General features: G+C 52.2%; 7 protein-coding genes across 7 annotated transcripts; 5 read left to right on the top strand and 2 right to left on the bottom strand.

Annotated features, from left to right (window-relative positions):
• Positions 1 to 256: 256 nt before the first annotated feature.
• Positions 257 to 1423, top strand: CORC01_09015 (uncharacterized protein; the record flags this gene model as incomplete). The annotated part of the gene is made up of 1 exon (XM_022620645.1): positions 257 to 1423. One exon carries the CDS (start codon positions 257 to 259, stop codon positions 1421 to 1423), a length of 1167 nt encoding a protein of 388 aa, XP_022472892.1.
• A 2462-nt stretch (positions 1424 to 3885) lies between these two features.
• CORC01_09014 (methylenetetrahydrofolate reductase) lies at positions 3886 to 5797 on the top strand (the record flags this gene model as incomplete). The annotated part of the gene is made up of 2 exons (XM_022620644.1): positions 3886 to 5584; positions 5640 to 5797. 2 exons carry the CDS (start codon positions 3886 to 3888, stop codon positions 5795 to 5797), a joined length of 1857 nt encoding a protein of 618 aa, XP_022472891.1.
• A 911-nt stretch (positions 5798 to 6708) lies between these two features.
• CORC01_09013 (RNase3 domain-containing protein) lies at positions 6709 to 11679 on the bottom strand (the record flags this gene model as incomplete). The annotated part of the gene is made up of 3 exons (XM_022620643.1): positions 6709 to 8364; positions 8413 to 10932; positions 10987 to 11679. 3 exons carry the CDS (start codon positions 11677 to 11679, stop codon positions 6709 to 6711), a joined length of 4869 nt encoding a protein of 1622 aa, XP_022472890.1.
• Positions 11680 to 13733: 2054 nt separating this feature from the next.
• Positions 13734 to 14831, top strand: CORC01_09012 (TAP42-like family protein; the record flags this gene model as incomplete). The annotated part of the gene is made up of 1 exon (XM_022620642.1): positions 13734 to 14831. The coding sequence occupies one exon, from the start codon at positions 13734 to 13736 to the stop codon at positions 14829 to 14831; it is 1098 nt and encodes a 365-aa protein (XP_022472889.1).
• A 407-nt stretch (positions 14832 to 15238) lies between these two features.
• On the bottom strand, positions 15239 to 18122 carry CORC01_09011 (uncharacterized protein; the record flags this gene model as incomplete). Its single annotated transcript, XM_022620641.1, has 2 exons — positions 15239 to 16882; positions 16938 to 18122. 2 exons carry the CDS (start codon positions 18120 to 18122, stop codon positions 15239 to 15241), a joined length of 2829 nt encoding a protein of 942 aa, XP_022472888.1.
• A 2580-nt stretch (positions 18123 to 20702) lies between these two features.
• On the top strand, positions 20703 to 22010 carry CORC01_09010 (uncharacterized protein; the record flags this gene model as incomplete). The annotated part of the gene is made up of 2 exons (XM_022620640.1): positions 20703 to 21371; positions 21747 to 22010. The coding sequence occupies 2 exons, from the start codon at positions 20703 to 20705 to the stop codon at positions 22008 to 22010; spliced, it is 933 nt and encodes a 310-aa protein (XP_022472887.1).
• A 264-nt stretch (positions 22011 to 22274) lies between these two features.
• CORC01_09009 (uncharacterized protein) lies at positions 22275 to 22937 on the top strand (the record flags this gene model as incomplete). Its single annotated transcript, XM_022620639.1, has 1 exon — positions 22275 to 22937. One exon carries the CDS (start codon positions 22275 to 22277, stop codon positions 22935 to 22937), a length of 663 nt encoding a protein of 220 aa, XP_022472886.1.
• Positions 22938 to 24058: the final 1121 nt, after the last annotated feature.

The following is a 24058-nucleotide window of genomic DNA, read 5'->3' as shown; positions in this document are numbered from 1 at the left end:
TTATGCCTAGACAGTTAACATAACGGACGTCTTCACACTGTACACGCATCCTCCTCACTCGACGACACGCTTACGCCTCACCGTCAGCTTCTGAGCTCAATAAACATTGTTTTCCACGAATGACTTCACTGTTGGCCAATATCCACTTCAAATCACCAGTGAACATTTGTGGTTCTAAGCGCATCAGAACCTACCCATCACTCACAATAGCCCTGGGAAGTGGCGGACAATGAGCTCGACGAACAACCGTTCCAGGATGCGGCAAAGACCTCCCAAGGCACCTCCCGTCTTGGACGTGCCGAATATCGAGGAGGATGCACCGGAAAGAAAGCGGGTGTTGAACGTCTTGGCCCAGCGTAGATACCGTGAGTTTCACCGCCTCGCCGACCTCCTTAGTTCCCCTCTACATTGTACTGCACATGGCCCTGGTGGCGCGCCTTTGTCACATCTCGACGGCATCGAGGCTGACTCTGAAGCAGGCGAACGCAAGAGACAAGACCGCCTCGCCAGGGAAAAGGGACGCGCCGATGGCCCAGAGCGCTCGGTGTCTGAGACATGCGCTGACAACGGCTCTCTGGCTGCTGCTGCTGGTGCTGCTCCACCCGTTCCTGATGCCATTGACCCGATTGAGCAGATTGCAGACCGCCGCCCTCCAGTGAACAGTGAACGAGATGGCGCTACTGTGGAATTCAATCTGGACGCATCTACGGCGTGGCACGCCGATCTCTCAGACGACAACTCAATATCGGAGCTGTTGTATGGTGCAAACCCTCCAATTTTCGACCATAACCCAGACGGCGAGACCGCGACGGAGGTCCTGCCCAGTCCGCCTTCGACCATTGATCCAGCTTCCCTGATGGACTGCGCATCGCTTTCCTCTTCAGAGTTTCCCGACAGCTACCTTCTACCCTTGAGCGACCTGAAGCTTCTCACTGGACTGCTTCGGGTAGCCACTCGACTAGGTTCGGAGTCTGTCATGTGGGATCCTGCGGCGACTTCGCCGTTCAACCTAGGGGCGGGGACGCCGGTCGAGCAGCTGCCCGAGATGTGGAAGCCGACGGCGGCTCAGGTCCTGGTGCCTCATCATCCGATCATGGACTTCCTGCCGTGGCCGGGCGTCCGCGATCGGATCATCAACCTGTTCAGTCTCCCTGACGGGGCGAGACCGCCCGCAGCACGAGGCCAGCTGGGCCTGGTCAACTTTGCCTACGACCTCGAAGATTCAAGTGAAGGGGCTCGTATCTGGGGCGGAGACCCGTACGATGCGTCATGCTGGGAAGTAGGTCAGGTCCTTTTCGAGAGATGGTGGTTCTTGTTCGACAGGAGTGTGATTGCACAGAGCAATAAGTGGCGGTCGTTGAGGGGTGCCGAGGCATTGCAGATGCGGCCAGGCAGTGTGGTCGACTTGACCGATGCCGTTTAAGCGCCCTGCATAGAACAGTAGACCGACCAGGAGGCAAACCAAGAGTCAAACCAATACTATTGGCATTAGCACTACGGCACTGCCGAGGGTCAATCTAGGCCACAGGGCCTTTGGTGCTTTTCTCACTCACTCGTGAACATTTGACAACCAGACGGGAGATATTTAGGCTCCATTCACTCGACAAAGGTCTATTGCCACAATCAATGCCGAGTTGAGCTGAGATTTGTCAGGCATCCAACTCGCATCCTCTCGAGTCTCGATGAGTGAGAGTACCCAGAAAAAAGCATGCGCAGCCGGACTGAGGTTAGATGCGCGACATGCAGCAGACGGGCGGTCGGGCTACTGCATGTAGCCGCGGGAAGCGAGATGCTTGGCCGGAGCTTATTGGCCTCGCTTGGAAGCAAGTGTGGGAGTAAGTCAATCACTCAGACAGTGTCCCGCAGGAAAAGGAATGATGAACTGTCAGTGGCCGATCTGGAAAGCATCGCGTACTGTGCTGCGTGTTACCTCGGAGCTTGGGCCGTTGTCACGGTCGGACTCGGTTGCAGTGATCCGGGGACGTCGGCCGCTTTGTGACGGGGTGTTGAGATGACCGATGTATTCAAAGCTCCCCATGGACCAACTTGAACCAGTCGAGGCATGACACAGAATGCCATTCTTTTGCAGGACATTTTGCTTTTGCCAAGATGGTTACTGCACGGGAGTGACCAGCGGACGTCATTTAAGATGGTTCCCGGGATGTACTGCCCAACAAACCTGTGCGGCCGACTTGTTTTATAGTTTGGGCGAAGGGATGGGTGTTTTGATCTCCCGTTTTTCCCGGTCCCCGTTTCCTGCTTCCCGAGATTTTGGGAAACGTTTGTTGGTCGAGAGAAACTGAGCAACGGGTTGCGGCCGTTTCATCGACAGATGCACCAATCACAGCAGCCGAGGGACCCCATCCGTGTGTAATCACGTAATACGTGGTAGAAACTAAAACACAGAGATCAGCTAAGGTCCTGTGTCGCAAGAGGGTGCAGTGCCTTATCTGGAGAAATGGAGCACATACCCCCATGGAGCTTAGCACTTAGGAGCTATCATCTGTGGTCCTGTGGAGGACGAACAGTCGGAGGCGGGTGGAGCGCGCGAGGCGCCAGAGGCTGGAAGTGGCCGATCGCCGACGACGGACCTGAGGGCGGGAAGGGAAGGCCCTGGTCGGAATAAACTTCCCACGGTGCGAAAGCGGCGGGCTTGGTTGGTGTGTGTGGTGTCGGGGAGCAATGAGCTGGGAGAGGGTGTACCTGACGTAGTGTAGGTCGTCCGGTCTGGCGGTGAAGGGATGAGGCGGCCAAGAAAGTATCCGGTCCTTTCGTCAGGCACATGCCACCAAGACACACACTGCAGTCATTGCGATGAGTCTTCGCCAGGAGGAACCTCCTTGGAGATGAGATTCACTTATGTCAGGGCTCATTTGTATGAGGAGGAATTTAATGACTAAGATGGAAATTCAACAAACCCAATGTATTCGTATCGTAGCTACCTTATAAAGCACCTGGGAACATGACAGTTTTTCTGCCGCACCCCGCAGTTACACAGGGCAGGGACGATCACCTCATCGATGGAGGGTCACTGAGGGCACCACCTCGTCAATCCAGGAAGGTGGGGGCACTCAGAGTCACTCTCAAGACTCACGGTCCTCGGTGCGGTATCCGTACCTTACTTGCCTACCAGTGTGCCTCAACGAAATGGAGGGGCAGTCGCTAATCATTGGTCTCTGTCGTGCATGCTTCCCTCCTTGTTCGGAGCTGTAATGCAGCAAGACCGTGGGCTGGGGGGATCTGGAACTGGATGCCACGTCTACGTACCTCTTTTTTTTTTTTCCCTTCCCTCCGAAGCGTCGCCTCTCTTCCCCCGGCCTGTTACTTCCTAGGGTAGCACATCTCGGCCGATGTTGTGAAATTCCCAAACTTCTTTCCCCCTTCATACCTCAAAGTCCTATTCCCTTCAGTTGCCTTTTTATTTCCTTTTTCGGTACTTCTGGGACTTGTCTACCGCGCAGATCCGGGGACCGGTGCTAGGAGACACGTACCATACGCTTGAGCCAACGAGATTGTTTGGTGAGTTTATCTTCCCTTGCTTCACAATGTCGAGACTTTTTCTCCTGGCGTTCCTTAAACACGCGCCTTTTACCCCTCCACCATTCCATTTGTACCGCCCGCCATTCCACCCCGCTACTTCTAGCCTTTCTGCCTCGCTATCCCCCTTGCCTCCGGCATTTTCACGCCACTTCTAAATAACCTCACTTTCCCATACAGGCCGTCCGCTCCCCTTCATTTTACCCTTCGTCTCTGATCACTCTAGTCAATTGAGTCTGACAAGCTTGCCTACAGCACCCGGCGAGTCTAGCGAGCCCTTCGGCGGCCATTATTCACCTCTGACCCAATCCGAACTACCTGAAAAATTCCACCGACACAATCGCCAATATGCATATCAAGGCTATGCTCGACGAGTCCCAGAGGACGGGCGAGCCCTCCTTCTCCTTCGAGTACTTCCCTCCCAAGACAGCCCAGGGTGTTCAGAACCTCTACGATCGTATGGAACGCATGTACCATTTCGGTCCCAAGTTCATCGACATTACATGGGGTGCTGGCGGCCGCATCGCTGAGCTCACCTGCGAGATGGTCCTCCAGGCCCAATCCATTTACGGTCTCGAGACCTGCATGCACCTGACTTGCACAGACATGGGCATGGAGAAAGTCAACGATGCTTTGCGCAAGGCCTACAAGGCCGGCTGCACCAACATCCTTGCCCTGCGTGGCGATCCCCCGAGAGAGCACGAGAAGTGGGAGGCCACCGACGACGGCTTCCGTTACGCAAAGGACTTGGTCAAGCACATCCGTGCTACGTACCATGACCACTTTGACATTGGCGTTGCTGGCTACCCCGAGGGCTGCGATGATAATAAGGATGAGGAGCAGTTGCTAGATCACTTGAAGGAGAAGGTCGATATGGGTGCCACCTTCATTGTCACACAAATGTTCTACGACGGCGACAACTTTGTTCGCTGGGTCGGCAAGGTTCGCGAGCGCGGCATTACCATCCCCATCATTCCGGGTATCATGCCCATTGCCACCTACTCCAGCTTCCTGCGCCGCGCCAAGCACATGAACTGCAAGGTGCCCGAGGAGTGGATGACTGCTCTAGAGCCCATCAAGAACGACGATGTTGCGGTCAGAGAGGTTGGAAAAGGCCTTGTTGCCGAGATGTGTCGGAAGATTGTTGCTGCCGGTATTCATCACCTGCATTTCTATACCATGAACCTGGCTCAAGCCACAAGAATGGTTCTCGAGGAGCTCAACTGGATGCCCACGAGCGACCGCCCCGTGAAGCATGCCCTTCCCTGGAAGCAGTCTCTGGCCCACGGGCGTAGAGAGGAGGATGTCCGCCCCATCTTCTGGAAGGGTCGCAACAAGTCCTACGTTCTCCGAACCCAGGACTGGGACGAGTTTCCCAACGGACGCTGGGGTGATTCTCGATCTCCCGCTTTCGGCGAACTGGATGCCTACGGCATTGGCTTGACCGGCACGAACGAGCAAAACAGGAAGAAGTGGGGTGAGCCCAAGTCGGTCAAGGATATCGCCAACATCTTTGTCCGCTACCTTGAGACTGAGCTGGACTCACTACCCTGGAGTGAGGCACCCCTGACAAGTGAAGCTGATCCTATTCGGGAAGAGCTCATTGGACTGAATAAGCGTGGCCTCCTGACCATCAACTCTCAACCTGCCGTTGACGGTGTGAAGTCGTCCCATCCAGTACACGGCTGGGGACCGGCAAATGGCTACGTTTACCAGAAGGCCTACCTTGAACTCCTCGTTCACCCCGATGTGTATAAGGAGATCGTTGCTCGCGTCGAGAAGAACCCTGACATGACGTACTACGCCACCACCAAGACTGGTAACCTGAAGTACAACGCTTCAAATGACAGCCCCAACGCCGTTACGTGGGGTGTATTCCCGGGCAAGGAGATTGTCCAACCCACCATCGTCGAGGGCATCAGCTTTATGGCCTGGAAGGACGAGGCTTTCCGTTTGGGTATCGACTGGGCACACTGCTTCGAGGCTGGGTCTCCCAGCAGAACCCTTGTTGAGCGTATCATGAATGAGTGGTACCTCATCAACATCGGTGAGTCTTGCTCGTCAGTCTGAGCCTATCTGACAGTAACGCTAACAATACCCAGTGAACAACGACTTCCACCAAAAGACAGCTCTATTCGATTTGCTCGAGGGCCTCGAGGTCAAGGAATACAGCGATATTCCGTCTGAGTCTCAGACCAACGGAGCGGCCAAAGAACAACAAAACAACGGCAACGTCCCTGCCGCAGTTGCGGCGAACTAAATAACGATTCATTCTGACTTGTGTTTAACACACCCCCTTTACTATTTACTTAAGTATGCATCATGAGCGGCGTTTTCAACAGGGAAAAGGGGGGTCAACTTTGTTTTTTCAACAAAAAACTTTTCACGTCGGGCATGTTTTCATCCACGGCATTTAAGCGGTAAACGCATGAGGTGAAACCAAAAACCACATACGCAACACCACACACCAAAAGTCAAGAAGAGGAAACGGACAGGACGGGAAAGCAACGGAGCAAATGCATATATCTCAACGATACCCCCGAAATAAACGGACCATGATGTTTTTTTTTCCCCAACGAGAAAAAAAGGTCTGGGAGAACCATACACCAAACCAAAGAGCTAGGAGTTTCAACACGGGTCTGATTTTTTTTAAGACGAATTCCCTTTATTAGTCACAGCGTTCGAAACTTTTCGCGTTGGATAGCCGCGACACGCTGTGCATGCTATGGAATGGGGGAAACGTCGAAGAAACGCAGGGGAAGAGGATGGTCACGACTGCAGTAGGAGGCGACTGCGGCAGGTCACAAAAGCGGGAGACGAATTGAGAGGATAGAGGATAGTTGAAGGTCAGAGGGGACTTGTGGACTAGGTTCGTCGTCTAGTCTATCTTCAAAGCCAAATCAACTTGGGCTGGACTGTTCTCTCGAAGTTACGATTCTGCTGTCCTCCTAACGCAGTGATGCTTATTTATGTGATTCGCTACAGTGAATCGTGTTTGGTAGGGAACCGGGTGGTGAAGAGATAAACGGGTCTTCAGTCGATTTCATCACGCTGTACTATTTCTGTCCTCGCTGGCAATATCTCTGCCGTCGACGACATTCCACCTCGATTCCCTCCTGATCCCTTCCAAACTCTTCCCATAGAGCCGATTCCAAGTCCTTACCTCTATTCTCAGGCGGCCATACCATGATCAGCAGTGTCACATTCACCCTCCACGCCCTGGCAATCACAAGCAAATTCCTTCTTGAACGCCTGCCTGTCCATGTCGGAGAATTTCGCGATAGCCATTTTGGCGACCGCAACCTTGGCATACCTGCCGCTCGCAGCGGTCGCGTGAAAACAGACTTGACCGTGTATCATGATGCCGCAGAGGACCTGGGTGTCGGTGATGACGCCGGCGCCCGCCTCCACAGGGGGCACGACCTCGCTGGTCATCAGACGCCACCCATCGCAGCCGAAATAGTTGCGTAACATGTGGGAGACGTTGGTGACCGGGTGGTTCAGGGCGTAGTCGCTGTAGAGCGACATGTCCGTGAAGAAGGGGCGGACGTGCGCTTCGAAGAAGGCGCGGACTTGACCGTAGTCGTAGCCAGAATCGACAAAGACGGCGCCGATATACGCCTCTACCACATCGGAGAGGTATTTGGGCGGGTCTTCTATATGCTGCCAGTAGGTCACCGAGGCGTTTTCTGCGGCCTTGACCTGCTGACTCTGAGCAGATCCATCGCTCATCTTTCCCTCAGTAGCTTCTTTGGGTTCTTGTTGTTGAGCCTCTTCTCTGGCGTTTTGTTCAGAAATCTTAAGCAAGGCGACGAAATCTTGAGTTTGGTTCAGCAAAGAGGCCTGAGCAGTTAAGATGTGTCTGTGAAGACCCAGCTTAACGCAGAGGCAGGCCAAGAAGCGATTGCTGACCATGGTACTCTTGTGGCGTGTGAGCCACTCGGGATCGGCGTTAGGGAATTTGTAGTAGAGAAAGTCCACGCAAACCATGTCGAGGAGGGCATCGCCGAGGAATTCCAAACGCTGGTAGTTTGGCAGCAGAGGCTCAAAAGCTTGAGGATATGATGGATGCCTGAAAGCACTACGGAGTAGCGCGGGTGACTTGAACTCGTAACCCATCTTCTCCTTGACCTGACGGGCTACATCCTGCTGCATTTTGGTGGCATCCGCTAACTGCCACGGAGGAGGGTTGTACCCGGCGTAGTAGTCTGCCCATGAGGTCATACGATGGCTCTTGTCATTCACCATAGCGCTGACAGCCCTGATCGCCATGTCGAAGTTGTTTGAACCACTGTAAGTGAGGTAGGCAGCGCCAATCAGGGCCTCACAGACGTCGGCGATGGATTTGTCCGCAAGAGCGTGGTTGGCGTTATATGTTCCTTGCTTGCCTCGAATTAGACGGAGGCCTTGAGGGTACCAGCTACGACGGCTGAACGACTTTGATCGCACGTACTCCTGTAGGTTCCGGTCGATAGCCTTATTCAAGAGGTTCCGGTTGCTGATTAACAGCATTCGCTCGACATGGTGTTCGAATTCACTGTGGTCTGGCTTGTTGGTGAAGAGGGCAATGGTTGTAGCCATCTTCAAGCAGGTATCGCCAATGAATTCCAGTCGCTCATAGTTGTTCCCCATTCCACCCTGGAAGTTGATTTTCTCCGCATCATGCTCGTCACTGTTGTCGGAGTCTTTGGTGACAGCTTCGAGGGCTAGGTCTGGCCGAATATCGAGCTTCAGCAGTCTGCACAAGTCAAGGGCAATCATGACCTGATCCATACGATGGATGATTGCAGGAAAGGTGAAGGCCATGGCGACTGTCTCGAAAGGTAACTGTAAATGTCAGATGACGAGCTCCTACTTAAGAGGAATGGAACTTACAGTTGAGACCCTCAAGGGTTCCAAGATAAGGTAGCAAACCGTGGACTCTTCGTTCGTAACCTCCACAAAGTCGTCAAGCAGATTGCGTCTCAAAGAGATCACTTCAGCCTCGACTACAGGCTGAGTATCGCGCCATGTCCTTTTCTGACGACTCTTCATCCAGAGACTCACGCTGTACTCTTTGATGTTCTTCTCCACTGCCGAGTCACGCCAAGGTTTGTGGCCAGGGTCAGGAACGCCCTCGGGCACAGGATCCATCGGCTTCAAGTCCCTGCGAACTCCCCTCAAGCGAAACTTGCGGGATCCCGCGTAAGGATCGATAACGAGCTTATATTTGAAGAACTCATCTGAGGTGCCGTCATCCCAATCCAGGTACTCTTTGTCGTTGGTCATTCGAAGGTGGTTCCAATCAACCAACTTAGCTCCATCTGCATTTTGAAGGTCGGTAAAATGATCATGAGTGGTTGGAGCGAGAAAGTAAGGCATGTCGGATACTTTAGCCTCATACTCCTTACTGAAAATGTCCTTGAAAACACGTAAAGTGAAGGTCCTCAGAAGCTCTGAATCCTCTTGTGAGACCTTGATTGGCTTCGGCAGGGACTCTATCATGGCATCAGACTGCTGATTGTTTCCAAAGAACAGAGGGACAGGAGGAAGATCGGGCAATTTCTCTCTAGAGAGGAGAAGTAGTGGCTTTGACTCTTTCTCTTTGCCAAGGGCATCTGGCGAGCCGAGAGCCAAGATCGTGACGTACAGTTGATCAAAAGGACCAACTCGAGACCATATTTCAGGCTTGTTACGCATCTTGTACTCTGCCCTTTTGTTGGCGCTGATTGCTAGACGGGCATTCCGCATTGCGGGTAGCTTCTTGGTGAAAACTGGGCGTAAGTTGAGATCGATGAACTTCTTCTTGATCAACTCTTTACACATCTCGAATGCTGCAGAGCAGCGGGCAGCCTGCTTCTTCTTGTGTGGCATTCCTGTTTTGCTTAGAATTGGAGACTTCGTCGGCAGCTGAACTTCAGCGATGAAGTACTGTCCTTGGTTGGTTACTACATACTCAGGCGCCAAGACTTCATTGCTGGACTGGCGCAGCGAAGACGCGAAGTTGGCCAAAACCTCAAGGCTAGACATCCACGTCAGCTTCGCGCCGGTCTCCTTGATGGTGTATGTCTGGTAGTGCAAATCTCCTTGCATAACACTCGCGTTGATATCTATTCCCATGATCTTTTTGTCTTCTGGCAAGGCGCTGCAAAAACGGCGAAGGATATTCTCGTCATACGTAGCCTGCGCCACCGCTCGACTATGCCTTCCATTTCCCATCTCGATGAAGGAGAGATACTCTGAATCCTGTTGTCTGGCGCGTCCTTTTGACTGAATATACTGGATGACGGATTTGTAAAGGTCAAATCGCATGACCATATTGCAGGCAGGAATATCTATTCCCTCCTCGGCAACCTGAGTGGAAAAGATGCAGTTGACTTCACCCCGTCTGAACTTTGTGATGTTCAAGAGCTGTTCCTTGAAGGACATGCTGGCGAGGCCCGCAGTGGACTGGCTACCGACGAGTGCGGCCGGCTTGAGGTGCGGCAGTTTCATGCCGTCCTGCTTGAACAAGTCGGCGAGCAGCACTGCAGTGAGTCTCATCTCCACGAAAACGATGCACCGATAATCAGTCGGCTCAGAGTAGCGACGTTTCAGTTCGTCCCAAAGTTGAAGGACTTTGCTGGATACATCATCCAAAGATAGTGTAGCAGGCCTGAATCCGTGGCCATTGATGACATCCCGAAGCTTCTGGACAGCAGCTGTCCGATTGCCGTTACCATCGCAGCCTGAATATGTGATGTCTGTTCTGTTTTCCAGTCGTGCAATCGTGTTGTCTGTGAGGAAAAGCTGCCAGAAGCGATCAGCTACCCATGGACCCAGTTCAACTATGGCGTTATCTGTCCATTGCAGCTCCTTGTCAAAATGCTGGTTGCTGCGAACAAGAGCCCGTATTTTCTGCACGAGATCCGATTCAAACGACCTCATAAGAGCTGTATAATGGATTTCTCTCTCTGTAATTTTCCGCATGTTGGGATTCATAGACAGTGATTCCTCAGAGACGGTTGCAATCTCGCTATGAAGGAGGCACTCCAGCTGAGCAGTAGCAACCTTCATGTCTGTGTGAGCGTCAACAGGAGACGCAGTCATGCCAAGAATTTTAGGTCTCTTTTCTTTTTCAGGCTCCTTGATGTAGAAATCCTTGATGATGCGCGCATAAGGATGGTTCTTTTTCGTATGATGAGCTTCGTCGAAGATGAGCAGATTTATCTGGTCCATGCGAATGTAAGAATGCACCAAGCATTTCTGCAGAATCGCCGCAGTGCAAACGATGACCATGTTCTTTTCAAATTGCTCGGTCCAGAACTCCCTGGACCACATTTCTTCAACCATGTCGCCGCAGTAGCGGGCGACATTGTGCTCTAGATTGCATTCGAGAACCGCGTGCTGCTGGAAGACAAGCGACACCTTGTCAACCTGTGTATGTATGTGTCAATTTGAGTACGGTCGCTAGCCGCAATGAAGACTTACCAGGAAAAAGGCAATACGCTTCGGCTTTCCGAGTGCGCGGTCTTCGACCTCCTTCTCGAGCATGTGACGAAGCAGTAGGGCGGCAATCAGAGTCTTGCCGGCACCAGTATCCAGGACTGCGATGATGTTCTTCTGCTTCGCTCTTTCGAAAAGCTCGATTTGATACTCGCGAGGAGTCTGGATGATCCTTCGGTTCTCATTCTCCCTCACCAAATATGCAACAGACTCACGAGTCGGGCCTTTGGACGTCTTCGAGGCTGCCTCAAGCACCTGGGTTTGGTTCGATTCGACCCAAGATTGAAACTTGGCGTGATCCTGACGCTTCTTCTCTGAGATCTTCCGCGGCTTCTCAGGGTTAAGGCTCCAGCGACGATAGTCGTCATCCTCGTATTGATCGTCGTTTTCATCCTTGTCAGGGTGGTCCTGCTCTTCGATATCGTCTGTGTTGAAAATGGGACCTCGGCGGCAGGAGGAAGCCGCAACTGAGTAGCTTGGAGAGGTTGGCTTGGAAGAACAATCTGTTGCTGGGGAAATGCCTCCCAGCTCGGTCGTGGTAGGCTGCTTGTGGCTTTCCTGGGCATGCTGTAATGGCTCCAGGTAACGGGGAGTCAAGTTAATTTCCTCTAGGCCGTCAACGAGACTACCTGAAGCAGACGGCCGGTCCCCGAGCCTTTGGCTTTTATAGGCTTCCATCATCGCGTGGCTGCTTGTGTGGTATCAATCTTTGTTCCCGGATATCGTTCTTGACAAGTTCAGGTAGTATTAGTGGATAACTGTGAGAAATGAAGAGGTAGGTAAGCCGGTGCGTAGGGAGTGAGCAGAGATGAGTGTGATGCCGGTATGGGACTCAACTTGGGAGAGAGTGGCTCCTTTTCGAAAGAAATAAATTGTAGTACATTTTATTCTCCTATCACAGTAGTGATGCGGAACATGTAAAAAAGACAAGGCCAGTCATCAAGTTTGCTGCTAGCTTCAGAAGGGAGTCGCAACAGTACATAAGGGAACGGACGTGAGTATAAGAGCCTGAAGAACTTACAGTACAAGTTGTTTAAAGAAAGAAATACCTCCTAGTAAGAGAGGTCCCTCCTCGAAACTCTGCGTCTTGGCTGTTGTGGTGGATAAGGCGAAGGTGGTGGGCTGATGTGGAAGTGGTGGAGGGTAAGGTGTGGGAAGGTGAAAGAGAAAAGCTACGAGAAGGTGAGAGGAAATTTGATATTTCCTTCCGCGATTTTTGGAGGTGAGAATGGAAGGTGCAAGTGCCAGCCTGGCTGGAAGAGTTGGGAAAGAAGCCACCCAAAATGTCTCAGACTGTACTGTTCACAGGCCTCGATCGAAAGATGAGGTTATCTTGTGACGAGTCGAATTAAGAATGAGTTGAAGTACGCTGATTGAAAAGGATCGTTTCGATATGTGAGAGTGCGAGGATGTTGATTAGAGGTGAGAAGAGACGTCAGAGAATCAAAAGAGTAAAATCATGTGTGCCCCGCCTATGACTGATGCAAGTTTGATCTGTTCTATTTGGAAGACAGGGCGCAAGTGCAGGGCTGATTTGAGAGTCTGGGGGTACGAAAGGCCCGGTTTGTCCTAACTTAGACGGCGCTGACATTCAATGTGTCTGTCCAGTTAGTACTGAGAGAAGCCAGGTATGCGGTCGAAAGGAAGATTTTCGGAGCGAAGGGATTGGACTCATTGTAAAGAATTCCAATCGAGTCGAAAGCCCGGGTTGATGTTCATGATGAAACTAGACCAGACCGGTCGCTCTGAATATGCGGAATATTCCCAATATTAAGAGCAGGAATGAGAATCAGAATGTTTGGATTAGGTCTAGGAATAAGACTGGAATTATGTGAATGGAAACAGAAAGGAACTGCCGACTTGCTAAAGCAGGACACCTTCCCCAGTTTGTGTTGGCATGGTGCGGCAAGCAGCATGAGGCAAGCAAACGAATCAATGTCCCATGGTCCATAATTCCATGCTGAAATCTGACATGATGCTAATTGTTTAGAATCCATACAGAATTCCTTGGCAAGTAGGGCTCTCACTCGACGTTCTTCACTAGGACCATGGCTCAGTTCGCCTGTACCTCAGGTGGAGGGTAGGGGTGAAGGTATGAGACCGAGGTGTGGGTCTCGTGTAACGTGAGGAAAAGACCAAATAAGGTCAAAAATAGAGAAAAGACCACCTGGATGTCGTCTATAGATTGAACTTAGCCCCGGGTGCTGTTTGTAAGACGTCGAAATCATCCCTACCTCACCTCATTCTCACCCTACCTACCTTTCGGTTGAGAGCTCTGCCGACAGGGACCCCTGTCATTACCCCACCTTCACCCAGCTCCCCCCGCTGTGAGTGAAGTACTTTAGATAAGATAAGGACCCTTGCCGAGAATGCAAATTGCCACTCAAGGATTTGGAAGGTGGAACATAACGTTTGGCGCCATTTCTTTGATGGGCTCTTCTCGTAGCAAAGAAGCGAACCGTTGCAGTAGAATCCAAACTAGCTTCTAAACCATCACGCGCCACAGTCTGCAATACCTTGATCGCCGCTGCAGCTTGATAATAACCCCATTTGCCTTGGGCGACAAGTCTTCCCTCGCAACTCTCCTCCTCATCTTCTCTGCAATCCATCGCAATTATCATTCTCTCCCTACCCCTCCACCCCTCCCCACCACTTACTTACCTTACTGAGTGACGAACGACCTTCCTGACGACCACCTTCAACATCCAACAACCACACCTCGAACAGCGACCATGGCAGACGAGGATCAACCCCAGACACTCAAGTCTGTCTTCACCTCGGCCGAGAGAAAGCGCCTCACCCTCGAGAACTCCTACGAGGCCTCCTCCCCGACCTACCTGGACGATCTCCAAACCGCGATCGCAGAGTATGAGACATGCCTCGACCTGATCTCCCGCGCCGCCCTCTTCTCACCTAACGAGTGCCTTGAGGACCTCTCCACCTCCTCGCTCCCCTACCTCCTTATCACATACCACCTCGCCGACCTGCACCAGAAGCTCCCCTCCCGCCGACCCATTGAGCGCCGCGTCGCCCTTGAGCGCGCTCGTGAAGCCTACGAGACGTTCCTCGGCGCCCTCGACTCCTACGACCTCCTGACCGACCAGAACAAGATGCTCTACGAGCGTTACACCGACGAACCCCTAGCCTTCTCGACCCTCGGCACCAACGACCCTGCCAAGCGCCGCGACGCAAAGATTGCAAACTTCAAGTCGGAAAAGGCCCTCAAGGACCGCCTCGAGACGCTGCGCCGGAACCCGCGGTACCAGAACGAAGACGGCGACGACGAGGTCGCTCGGGACCTGCATCTCGCGCACGTCGCGTACTCGGCTCACATGGCTTTCCAAGGCCTCGAGGGTATCAACCGCGAGCTGGAGGTTCTGGCCCAGGCCACGGTGCCCCTGATGCCCTCACCGACATCCGTCGAAGAAGACGAGCGTCGCCGCACCGAAGACCGTGGTAATGCCGGCTACAGCGAGCGTCTGGAGCCCCCGCGCCGGCTGCAGAGCATGTTCGGGCAGGGAGGCCCCATATTGTCCACAGAGGGCAAGCCGCTGCAGCCTTTTACACTGGTCGGGAACCGGCAACAGATGACTAAGGATGTCTTCCGTCCCGGCCACAATCTGCCCACAATGAGCATTGATGAGTACCTCGACGAGGAGCGGCGTCGGGGCGGCATCATCGAGGGCGGCGGCGACGCGAGCTGGCACCGCCCGGAGCCTGACGAAGATGATTTTGACAAGGCGGACGAGGAGACGATGAAGGCGAGAGCGTGGGATGAGTTTGTTGAGGCCAATCCCAAGGGCTCAGGCAACACGCTGAACAGGGGCTGAGCAAAGCGAATGTGATAGGGCAATCGGATGGAGTACGTAATTGGAGGAGTTTGAGGCATACACCAAAAAAAGGGAGGATACCACCACGCACAATACGACGACGACCTTGGGAGTTCACATTATGGTGAGACGGCAAAGGTTTGCAGAACTCTTATGTTCAATACAGCATAATGAACATCTACTCCGTTCGCAAACTAATCTGGACTGATCTGTACTGACTTACATATGAGCCAGTGTCATCAACCGTAGACCCGTTTTTGTACCCTGTGTTGTCACCAGTGTGATCTGCCGCCTTCGCAATCTCAATGCAAACTGGTGATACTCCCCCAAAACGCCCTAAACAAACTCCAAGTCCACATCTTCTTATCCATGACCGTTCAATGACCCTCCATTTCCAATGCGGTGATCTAAACCATAACCAAATCATCGTCGTCGTCAAGAAGGGAAGAAGATGCTGTGCTCTTCGAAGAAGGCTCGGCGGAAGGCAAACGGCCTTCACGGGACGAAAGCGACATGCGAGCATTAGAGCCCCCAACGACGTACTCCGGAGTGTGCTCTCTGGAGCGACTTTCCTCTGGACCAATCTCCGTCATCACCTCGTCGTCCACGTCGTTGTCGGTTTCGAAATTGATGCTAGTGCCGGTGTCTGACTGGTCGGGGGTCTCATTGAGGGCCATAGCACGAATGTCGTCTGTGGGAACAGCGAGCTTGGCGATGCCGTAATCCGAGTCTCCATCCGTGAATGACTCTGTGCGAATCGATATATCGTCAGCCACGACCTTGTTCGGGTTGAAGACGGTCGAGATGCCGTCCTGCACATCGACGCTACCAGGTCCAATGGTGCTCCCGCTTCCATCCAGGCGAAGCTGCATTAAGACGCTGCTCATCGAACCCGAAGTACTCGAGGCATCCGATGGGATCGTGAGGCCGGTGTGGTAGGCCGGTCCCGGTCCCGCTGGTCCATAGTCAGCGGGTGGCAGGGAGTGCTCGAAGACGCCTCCGGTACCGTCGTCGTTACCGCCGGCCCAGAGCGGCAGAAACTTCAGCTCGTTGTGGTGCAAATTGAGCAGTAGGTGCGGCGTCAGGTTCATCCGGATCTCAAAGTCGGCTCGGACGCACTCCTGGTAGAATGGCTGGAGGAAGTCCTGGAGCGGCTTTTGGAAAGCATGGGGGTCGAACGCGTGTCTCAGTGCGCCAGCTGAGCCAAAGAAGTCGCGACGAGCAGCCAGCATCATTAATGACAGGCCGCGAGGAGGCAGGTTCAGAACTGCAATCCAGGCGGGATCTCTAGTGAACTCGGGGTGCTCATCGAGAACCTCTCTCAAGTGACTCCACATGGTCTGGGTCAACTTGTAGATGTTCAGTTGGCCTGATGAGCCTGAAGTGAACACGTTAGGTAAAGATGTCGGCTTGTTGCCGACAGCCTTATACATAAAGGTGCACAAAGCTTTCTGAACATTGTTAAACTGGCTGTAGATGATCTCAAAGCGGTTGAAGTTGTGGATGTCAACATAACTAGCTCGGTGGTCGTCGATCTTGATGAGTTCATCGGCGTCAAGAGGCTTCTTGAGCATTTTATAAACCACGGGGTTTTCCCACAGATTCTTCAGCGACATTGATACTGACAGCGCGGAGATCTTGGCTCTGAAGACTACGGGTTCATCGGGGCAGCTCGAAAGCATGCTGATGAGATTTTGCAATCGTGTCCACTCCGGAATCTGCAAGTCATCGAAGATGGTCTCGCTGACCAGCTGATTGACAGGCCGTGATACACGCTCCACCATTGCTCTGGCTGCGTGCTGGATCAGATTGTTCAAATCGTCTCCAGGATCGTGGCGTTTGCGTCCGAAGACAGTGTAGGCCGCTGCCTTTGGCGTACCGTTTACACCAGCGGCCTCTTCCAGGGCAAGCTCGTTCACCAAGATTCGGAATGCTGAGCGGGTGATGTGGTCCAGCTTGAGGGTGACACCAAGCTGAAGGCTCTCTTCAGGTAAAACCTCGATGAATGAGGTGTTATTAGGACTGGTGATCCACTGGAGAACCAGATCGCGCTGTTCATCATGTCAGTCAATAATAGTAGTCGACATGGGCAGCCAGAGAACTCACCACAACAGTGGTGCAGTCCAAAATCTTCCCCACTGCAACCAGCGTCCAAACTCGAGATGCCGAATCGATGAAAACTCGCTTGTTAGCGATGATGCACATCAGGCGGAGGATGTTGACGCGATGACGGATCGGACAATAGTCCGGGATCCGTCTGTGGGAGGGAATCGGGGCTGGAGTGTAGTCTCCTCTAGACTTCTTCTCCAGAACCCTGGCGGCCAATCCCTTGTTCTCCGTATATAGCCTCTCTCCCCTCTCTTTGGTATGGCGATTCTCTGGGACAACCTCGCGCAAACTCTCTCTGATGGCCGAACTGATGGCGTACTCCATCTCGGGGTCTCGTTCCTTGTTTTCATCGCGTGTCGTTTCGCTCGCTGAGATCTTGTCAATGAACATGTTGAGGCTGTCAGCCTTGTTTTCCTTCCAGCAAGAGCAGACATCATCATGGCCAGACACAACGTAATCGTCTACACCATGTCTGTCAAAAGCTGTCCACCAGTTGATGATGCCCGGTGTCAGCGAAGCCTCGGTCATCTGGAAAACGAGATCATCGCCCTCGGAAGGAGGCGTAAGATCCAAGACGTATTTAATGCCAGGAGGAAGATTCTTAGCAATCTTGCGTCGACGTTGAACACGGAATTGGTAGGTGGGATTAAGCATCTCAGCAAACTTGGAAGAACCAGTGCTCAAGAGCTTTTCGGAGGGCATTCGGAATCGAACTGAGTTCCATGCGTATATGAAGCAATCAACGCTGTCTGCAGTGTTCATAGGGGCCGGAAAGTCGACGAAGATCAGGGTATCGCCTTCGTTGAGTTCATTCTGGATATCGTGGAGAAGAAACTGAGAGTATCGGCGAGCTTGACTGTGTGGCATGTTGTTCTCATTAGAGCGAGATCCTTGTTGCGGTGGTCTACGGGTATTGACTTTCTGCTGCGCGACATCAACAAAATCTGTATGGTGCGCGATATCGACAACTCTAGCGGGTTCCAAAGCATCAGAGGTCTCTTCAATCAGGGGCTCTCGGAGAGGCCCCCCAACGTAAGTGATTCCGCGAGCGGGCTCGTTTTGAGCGTCGCCCTGGTCATCTTGCTGATGTTCGTCCTGGGGCATCTCCCACCAGTCCATGACCACAGGTGACCAGTCGTTGTCTGCAGCCGCTGGCGGTGCTTGATTTCCGTCCAGACTCATCGCTGCGATGAGACTGGGATCTGGGTGACCGAAATTGAGCTCGAGATATTGGCGAGCTGAAAGATCGCGGCCGTCACTGAACCGAGCGAGAGATTGACGGCCTTGGGGTATGAGTAGGTAGCGAAGCTATCTGTGACTTCTCTGCTATTAGAAAATCGCTGAGCGGCGAAGACTGAGGAGAAGAGTCAGAAGTATCGCTGGGCAGGCAGAAAATCCGCCAGTTCGTGGTTTGGACACCCAAAGATGAAGTTTGGCGGGGATGCGTAGCCTCGTCCAGGCAGCAAGGTCTCGGGAGTCAGATGTCACTAAGAACGGTTCGAGAGCCCGCTGACTGCCACGCCACGCCCTGGCCACACGAATTTTCTACCGAGCGTGTGGAAGACAGAATAATTGAAGGGAATTCGGGCGTGAGAAACGCTTGATTGTTTGCGATACCGGATAAGTGTGGATCCAGGGTATTAGGCATGTGATGGAATCAGAAAAGTAGGTATGAAGATTTGACAGTAGATTGAGAGGAAAGATGAATAGAAGCATGGATGGAGGGGAGGTCCTTAGCTGTGGTGACATGAGATCGGGTTCGGGAGGTATGCGGGCAACAAACGTGGATTTCTACCAGGTATCAAGGCGCAAGTGGTCTGGCATTGGGTATGGGGGGAGAGCGCACTGCAGGAATAAGAAAGGCGACTGGAAGATCAGGCATTAGCAACTCGTGACCTGAGTACCCGAGTGACTCTACTTCAGGTGCAGAAAATGCCTGGTATGTTGCTTTGATCCTGCTCAGCTTACACCTTGTGAACAACAGGGATACAGCTGCGGCCTGCAGTCCGGTACATAAGTACCTCCACAAAGATGGACAAAGCTCTCCGTGGTCTGTATTTGATACACGCAATATGAACAAAAGACAGACTGGCTGTCAGCAAATTCTTTGAAGAAGAAGAAGAAGAAGAGGGCAAATGGCGGCCATCAGCGGACATCGAACTCGGGGGTCCTTTTTTTTTTTTTTTTTTTTTTGGAATAAGAATGAAAAAAGGATTGAAGCGGGATGGACTTGACGACAAATACCTTACCCGCCTACCTACCTAAGTAAGCAGGCAAAACCACGCAACGTCAGCAGGGTCCCTGGGCAGGACTTGCACCAAACAGCGGAAACAACGATGGAAGTCTCCGCTGCAAGCTTCTTTGTTGCAAGGCGGCCAATTGAGGAACCAGACAATTAAGGTAGTCCAAAGACCCATCGACGCTTGAGCCATACTCGATGTCGCTGACGCCTGCTCGATTGGCCAAAAGTGGGGGAAGCGGGTGCTGCTGTATGCTTAGGTAGCTAGCTGTAAGTAAGTAGGTTTCTTACTAAGGTGAGGTACTGGCAGTGTCTTTCAGCTCCGTTCCGGCCGTCGTTGTGTGGAGGTCCGAATCATTTGGTCCCACTCCAAGACCGGCCGGCATGACAAAGAGAATTCGGCTCCTTTCAAGGTGGACGTCAATCCCATCTCCTGAGAGTGCAGTACCTACTGATCTACTGTGCATCAAAATTCAGCCATGGTTATGAAGAATACATAGAGCGCGCTCAAAATTCGAGTTGCAAATAGCATGGCAGTGTGGCCAAGTTCATGTCAAAACGGAGGGCTAGCATACATTTCTAAGCATAATATCACGAACTCAGCTACGACTGCTTGCTCACCTTGTTTGAAAACACATACATTGATTACCATTACATAAAGCACATACATACCCATGCTAGAAGTAATAAAACTGTTCAACCTGGAACAGCTTGGTGTCGTGGTTTGTTTGAGTGAACAGTGGAGACTCACACTTCTCAACGTTTACCCGGGTACGTGGACAACAAGAACCCTAACCGAGGGTTAAATTGCATACGGATTGGAAGTCATTTTGCGCCAATATATATATATATATATATATATTATAGGATTTGCTTTTTTCGGAAGCTACAGGTTTACTCGCTTTAATGATGGCTTTCTTATTACTGTCATACAGTACCTGACGGAGAGGCCAGAGGAAGGAACCCAAGTCGATGTCTAGATCCCACCTACGTCAACTTTTTGCTGCGCTGGCTACCATTGATGAAGGTCATCTACGATCTTTGAAAAACCAAGCACTTTTCTGGGGCTTCCCACATCAAAATTTCTCCCTTCTTCTCGCCTTGGCAGAAAAGATTTATCTCTCATCGTCTTCCGGAACGTCCGCGCTATCGGATGTGCAACCACATCGAAGCCAAGGATACGCCTCCGCCTTCCACTCCACAAGGACCTACACCGACAGGCGATGACTGGTAGCCCAGAAGCAGAAAATATGACGAGTTTGCGCCCCCATTTCCTTCCAGTAAGGAGCGGTCGGCAGGCTAACCTAGAGGAAGTCACACAGTTGATAAGTCCACCGCCACATGACTGCACTGATTGTCAGGTGGGATACTACACTGTGGCTGAGCAGATCCAGCCAAGTCACTCCTACCGCTATGGCCTTTCAGATACAACTGCGTTGAAAATCGTGTCTTCATACGTCAAAGAGGCTCGAGAGAGCAAAAAACATATCCTCGATCGTCTAAGCTCCCACGCCGACCTTATCATGAGCCGCTGGCGGAAGCGCAGTCAAGAAAAACGACGCGAGTTACTCAACAAGACTGTACCTGAGCTCGAGGAGCTGCAGTGGATAATTCCACGATATGGATACAGCGAGGAAAAGGATCTTTTGGAGGCTCGTACAATTCACAACTGGCGTCACCTTTTGCTTCCGTGGCTCAATGTCGAGGTACTCAAGACGAGCCCGGCTGTCCTGTTCGCCCTGCTCCATTATCGAACGATGTACACGCCAGAGGACTGGGCGCCGCTTGACTGTCGTCAAATCGAGCTGCCTTGGGCCGCTGGGCTCTTCAACGTGGATTTCTCTCCCAAGTGTGTGGTGATGTCCGGAACTCGTTACGGAGATGTTGTCGATTGGGAAGAAGGACAGGCTCACACCGGATACACACTGGGTTTCCCGCGCGCTCGGCTTGTCCTGGAGGCTCAAGCTCTTCTTCTGAAGACTCTCTCAAATATCACCGATGCGATTCTCGAGGGTGTTGATACCACAATTGTCGTTGGGAGGACAGATAAGTGGAGGGAGCAGACCTTGGTTGGTTTCCACCACCCTGGGGAGGCCGAACTCTGGTCGCCCTATACTTACCCAGCTTTCTCTCCTCCACCCAGACTCGACATGGACTACCTTGTGTCTCTCGCAAAGACGCGCAAGGAAGAGGTAATTGACCATCTGACAGAACTCCAGTGCGATTCGGCATACCTTCGTCAACACATCAAATATCTCTTTAATACTACACTCTTTCAGATTGCGGGTGAGGAGGAAGCGGCAAAATTGGTTGCCCGATACATCTATATTGACATTCAAAGCTATTAATGGTGGCATTGGGTTGAGATTGAATGTCAGCATGCGCGGGGCATGCATGCCAGGTTCGCAGACAGCACACACCCCGGCAAGCCAATACCTCGCAAATACAACCTGGCACTAGGTGCATTGGAGCTCTTCCTCGTCAACCAAGTCCATCATCGAAGCAGTCGTATTAAAGGCCTGATACCCTTCGCTCCAGGTCTGTCAAAACATTATACCCTGCCATAGAAACGTGGAGTGTCCCTGGAAAAGATGCTTCGGGAGATCACGCGATACTCGAAGCCGAACACGAAAGAGCATCTAGAGAGTGACCCGCTCGACTGGTGCCTCGTGCAAATGACTGGCGAGCCTGACAATCAAAGGCACTTCGATCACGCAATGCTCTTTGCTATGATTGACGATCATCTTTCCAAGAGCAACAGAAAGGAAGCAGCTCGCATCGATAATTTGCTCATGCGCGAATTGGCCAACCTATCCGCCATGCACGAGTGACTGGTCTCTTTGCGCCTCCACCGGCCACAGAACAAATTTAGACAACTGAAAGAAGTGATCCAGACCGAAAAACGCGGGATCTGGAGACATTTGCGCCATGGTGTGAAGCCTCTTCCGGAGGAAAAGCTCTTCGAAGCAGGGAAGGGTCTCATTGACGGCTTCTATCGACAAAAAGCCCCGAGCGGTCCGAGAAATGAGGCATGGTTGAGGCAAAGCCAGACTCTACGAAGCGTTGTGGAAGGATTCTTCAAAGATTTACACACCATGGTTCGGGAAAATCTCGCAGAAAATGACTTTGAAGGGGAAGAAATAGAAGGATTGATGGGTGTGTTGGAAGCACATCTCAAGCCTGAATATCTCAAAGCGGCCGTTCGGGAAGCAGAAGAGATCATGGCCAAAATGACCGAGGACGAGGAGCCTGCCCGCGACACATTCCGAGACATATCCACGGCTGCACAGGGATCACTTCGGTCTGGTCTGTTCCAGACGAATCAGCGAGAGAAAGCCAAGACCCGGCCTGGTAACCCGCTCGCGACTGTTCCTGCGGTTGAAGACCCAGGCTCTCTTGATATCGTCACCTTTTCGATCGAGCCCATGGTGCGAATTCGCGTCTCCCAGCGCACCCTAGATGTAGTTCATCTCATTTACCCCGAATCTCAGACAAGGCCGAGAAATATCACATGGGACGACTTCGTACATGCCTTGTGCGATGCCGGTTTCGTGGCGAGCAACAACGGCGGTTCCGCAGTGCGTTTCGAGCTAGGATCCGGGTCGGATCGCGGAGACAAGGGGGCAATCATCTTTCATAAGCCGCATCCGGTGCTGAAGATTGTGCCAATCATGCTCCATGGCATGGGAAGACGGCTGACGAAGTGGTTTGGGTGGAATTGTGATTGTTTCGAGGCTAGGGGCGCACAGGAGGACTGAATAGGATTTGAAGGAATGGGGGCTTGGTCCAAGAGCATGCTTGGGGAAAGTTGTGGTAGCTCCTTTGAGAGGATGTAGTCTGGGACATGATCTTGTCCAAGCCAGATTGTTGGGAGTAGGGAGAGAATGGACAAGTTCTGTAATTGTGACTGTGGAAGTATGATGGGATGTCTTGGCCGAGATAACTTGCTTTTGGAAGAAAATACTGGAGAAATGACCCCAGACCAGCTTGTTGAACTGATTGTCATGTTAACAGAGATGCCAGATAATCTGTCCGTTCTATCTCGTCCTTGGCTTTCATATCGCCCACGATAGATAGGCACGCGTGGGCAGTAGGTAGAGTAAATTTGATGTCAGGCGTTTGCCCCGATGCGGACTCGGTCAAATATACCCGCAGGAGACCCCGAACATCGGCCCCACCCGTCCGTACCATAAGGTAGGCTGCCAAAGTAACATTCTGATGGATCGTGTTGAAATCATTCCCAGATGGGCTCCGAGAGTTTCGGTCACTCATGAATCTTAGTTGATAAGCTTATCCAAACCTGACTCACCCCATGATCAATTGCCGCGGCAGACATAGGACGTTCCCGCAGAAAAGCTTGTTCTGTAGCTTGCCCGCTGCCAAAGGGATCCTTCCGCACTGATGCATTTTCATCCCAGCGCCTCCCTTCCGAAAGAGGAGAGGGAGACAAAAGGGACAGGATGCTTCCCTGCGTCATGATTTCCCGATTGCCACTCGATTTGCAGAAACTCATCATCACCCCGTCCAATCCACGTCGCACTCCATAACAGAAAACATCCATCGTCCCTCCCCCAAGGACCCGCTCAAAGCTCCCATGAAGTAACCGCACGGTTCCTACCTCCGCCGCACTTCCTAGACTACTATCAAATCACAGCAGCGTTCTAATCAGGTATTCCCGATTGTTGCTCCCACGTCCCATCGGCTGAAACCTGGCCCAACTCTAAACCAAATCAAACATCCAAACCAGCGCATGCTTCCGCATCACACATGCACGCGCACTTGCGTCTAGTGTCTAGCTGCACACACGTGCCGCCAGATGACGCCGTCTCAAGGATCATCCGGTCTACACACAGCTTGCTGCAGCAAAATGTATCTCCCT

This window comes from Colletotrichum orchidophilum (genome assembly GCF_001831195.1).
Source record: "Colletotrichum orchidophilum strain IMI 309357 chromosome Unknown Scaffold_79.1, whole genome shotgun sequence".
Lineage (NCBI taxonomy): Eukaryota > Fungi > Ascomycota > Sordariomycetes > Glomerellales > Glomerellaceae > Colletotrichum > Colletotrichum orchidophilum.
This window is presented reverse-complemented; position numbering and strand designations above follow the sequence as displayed.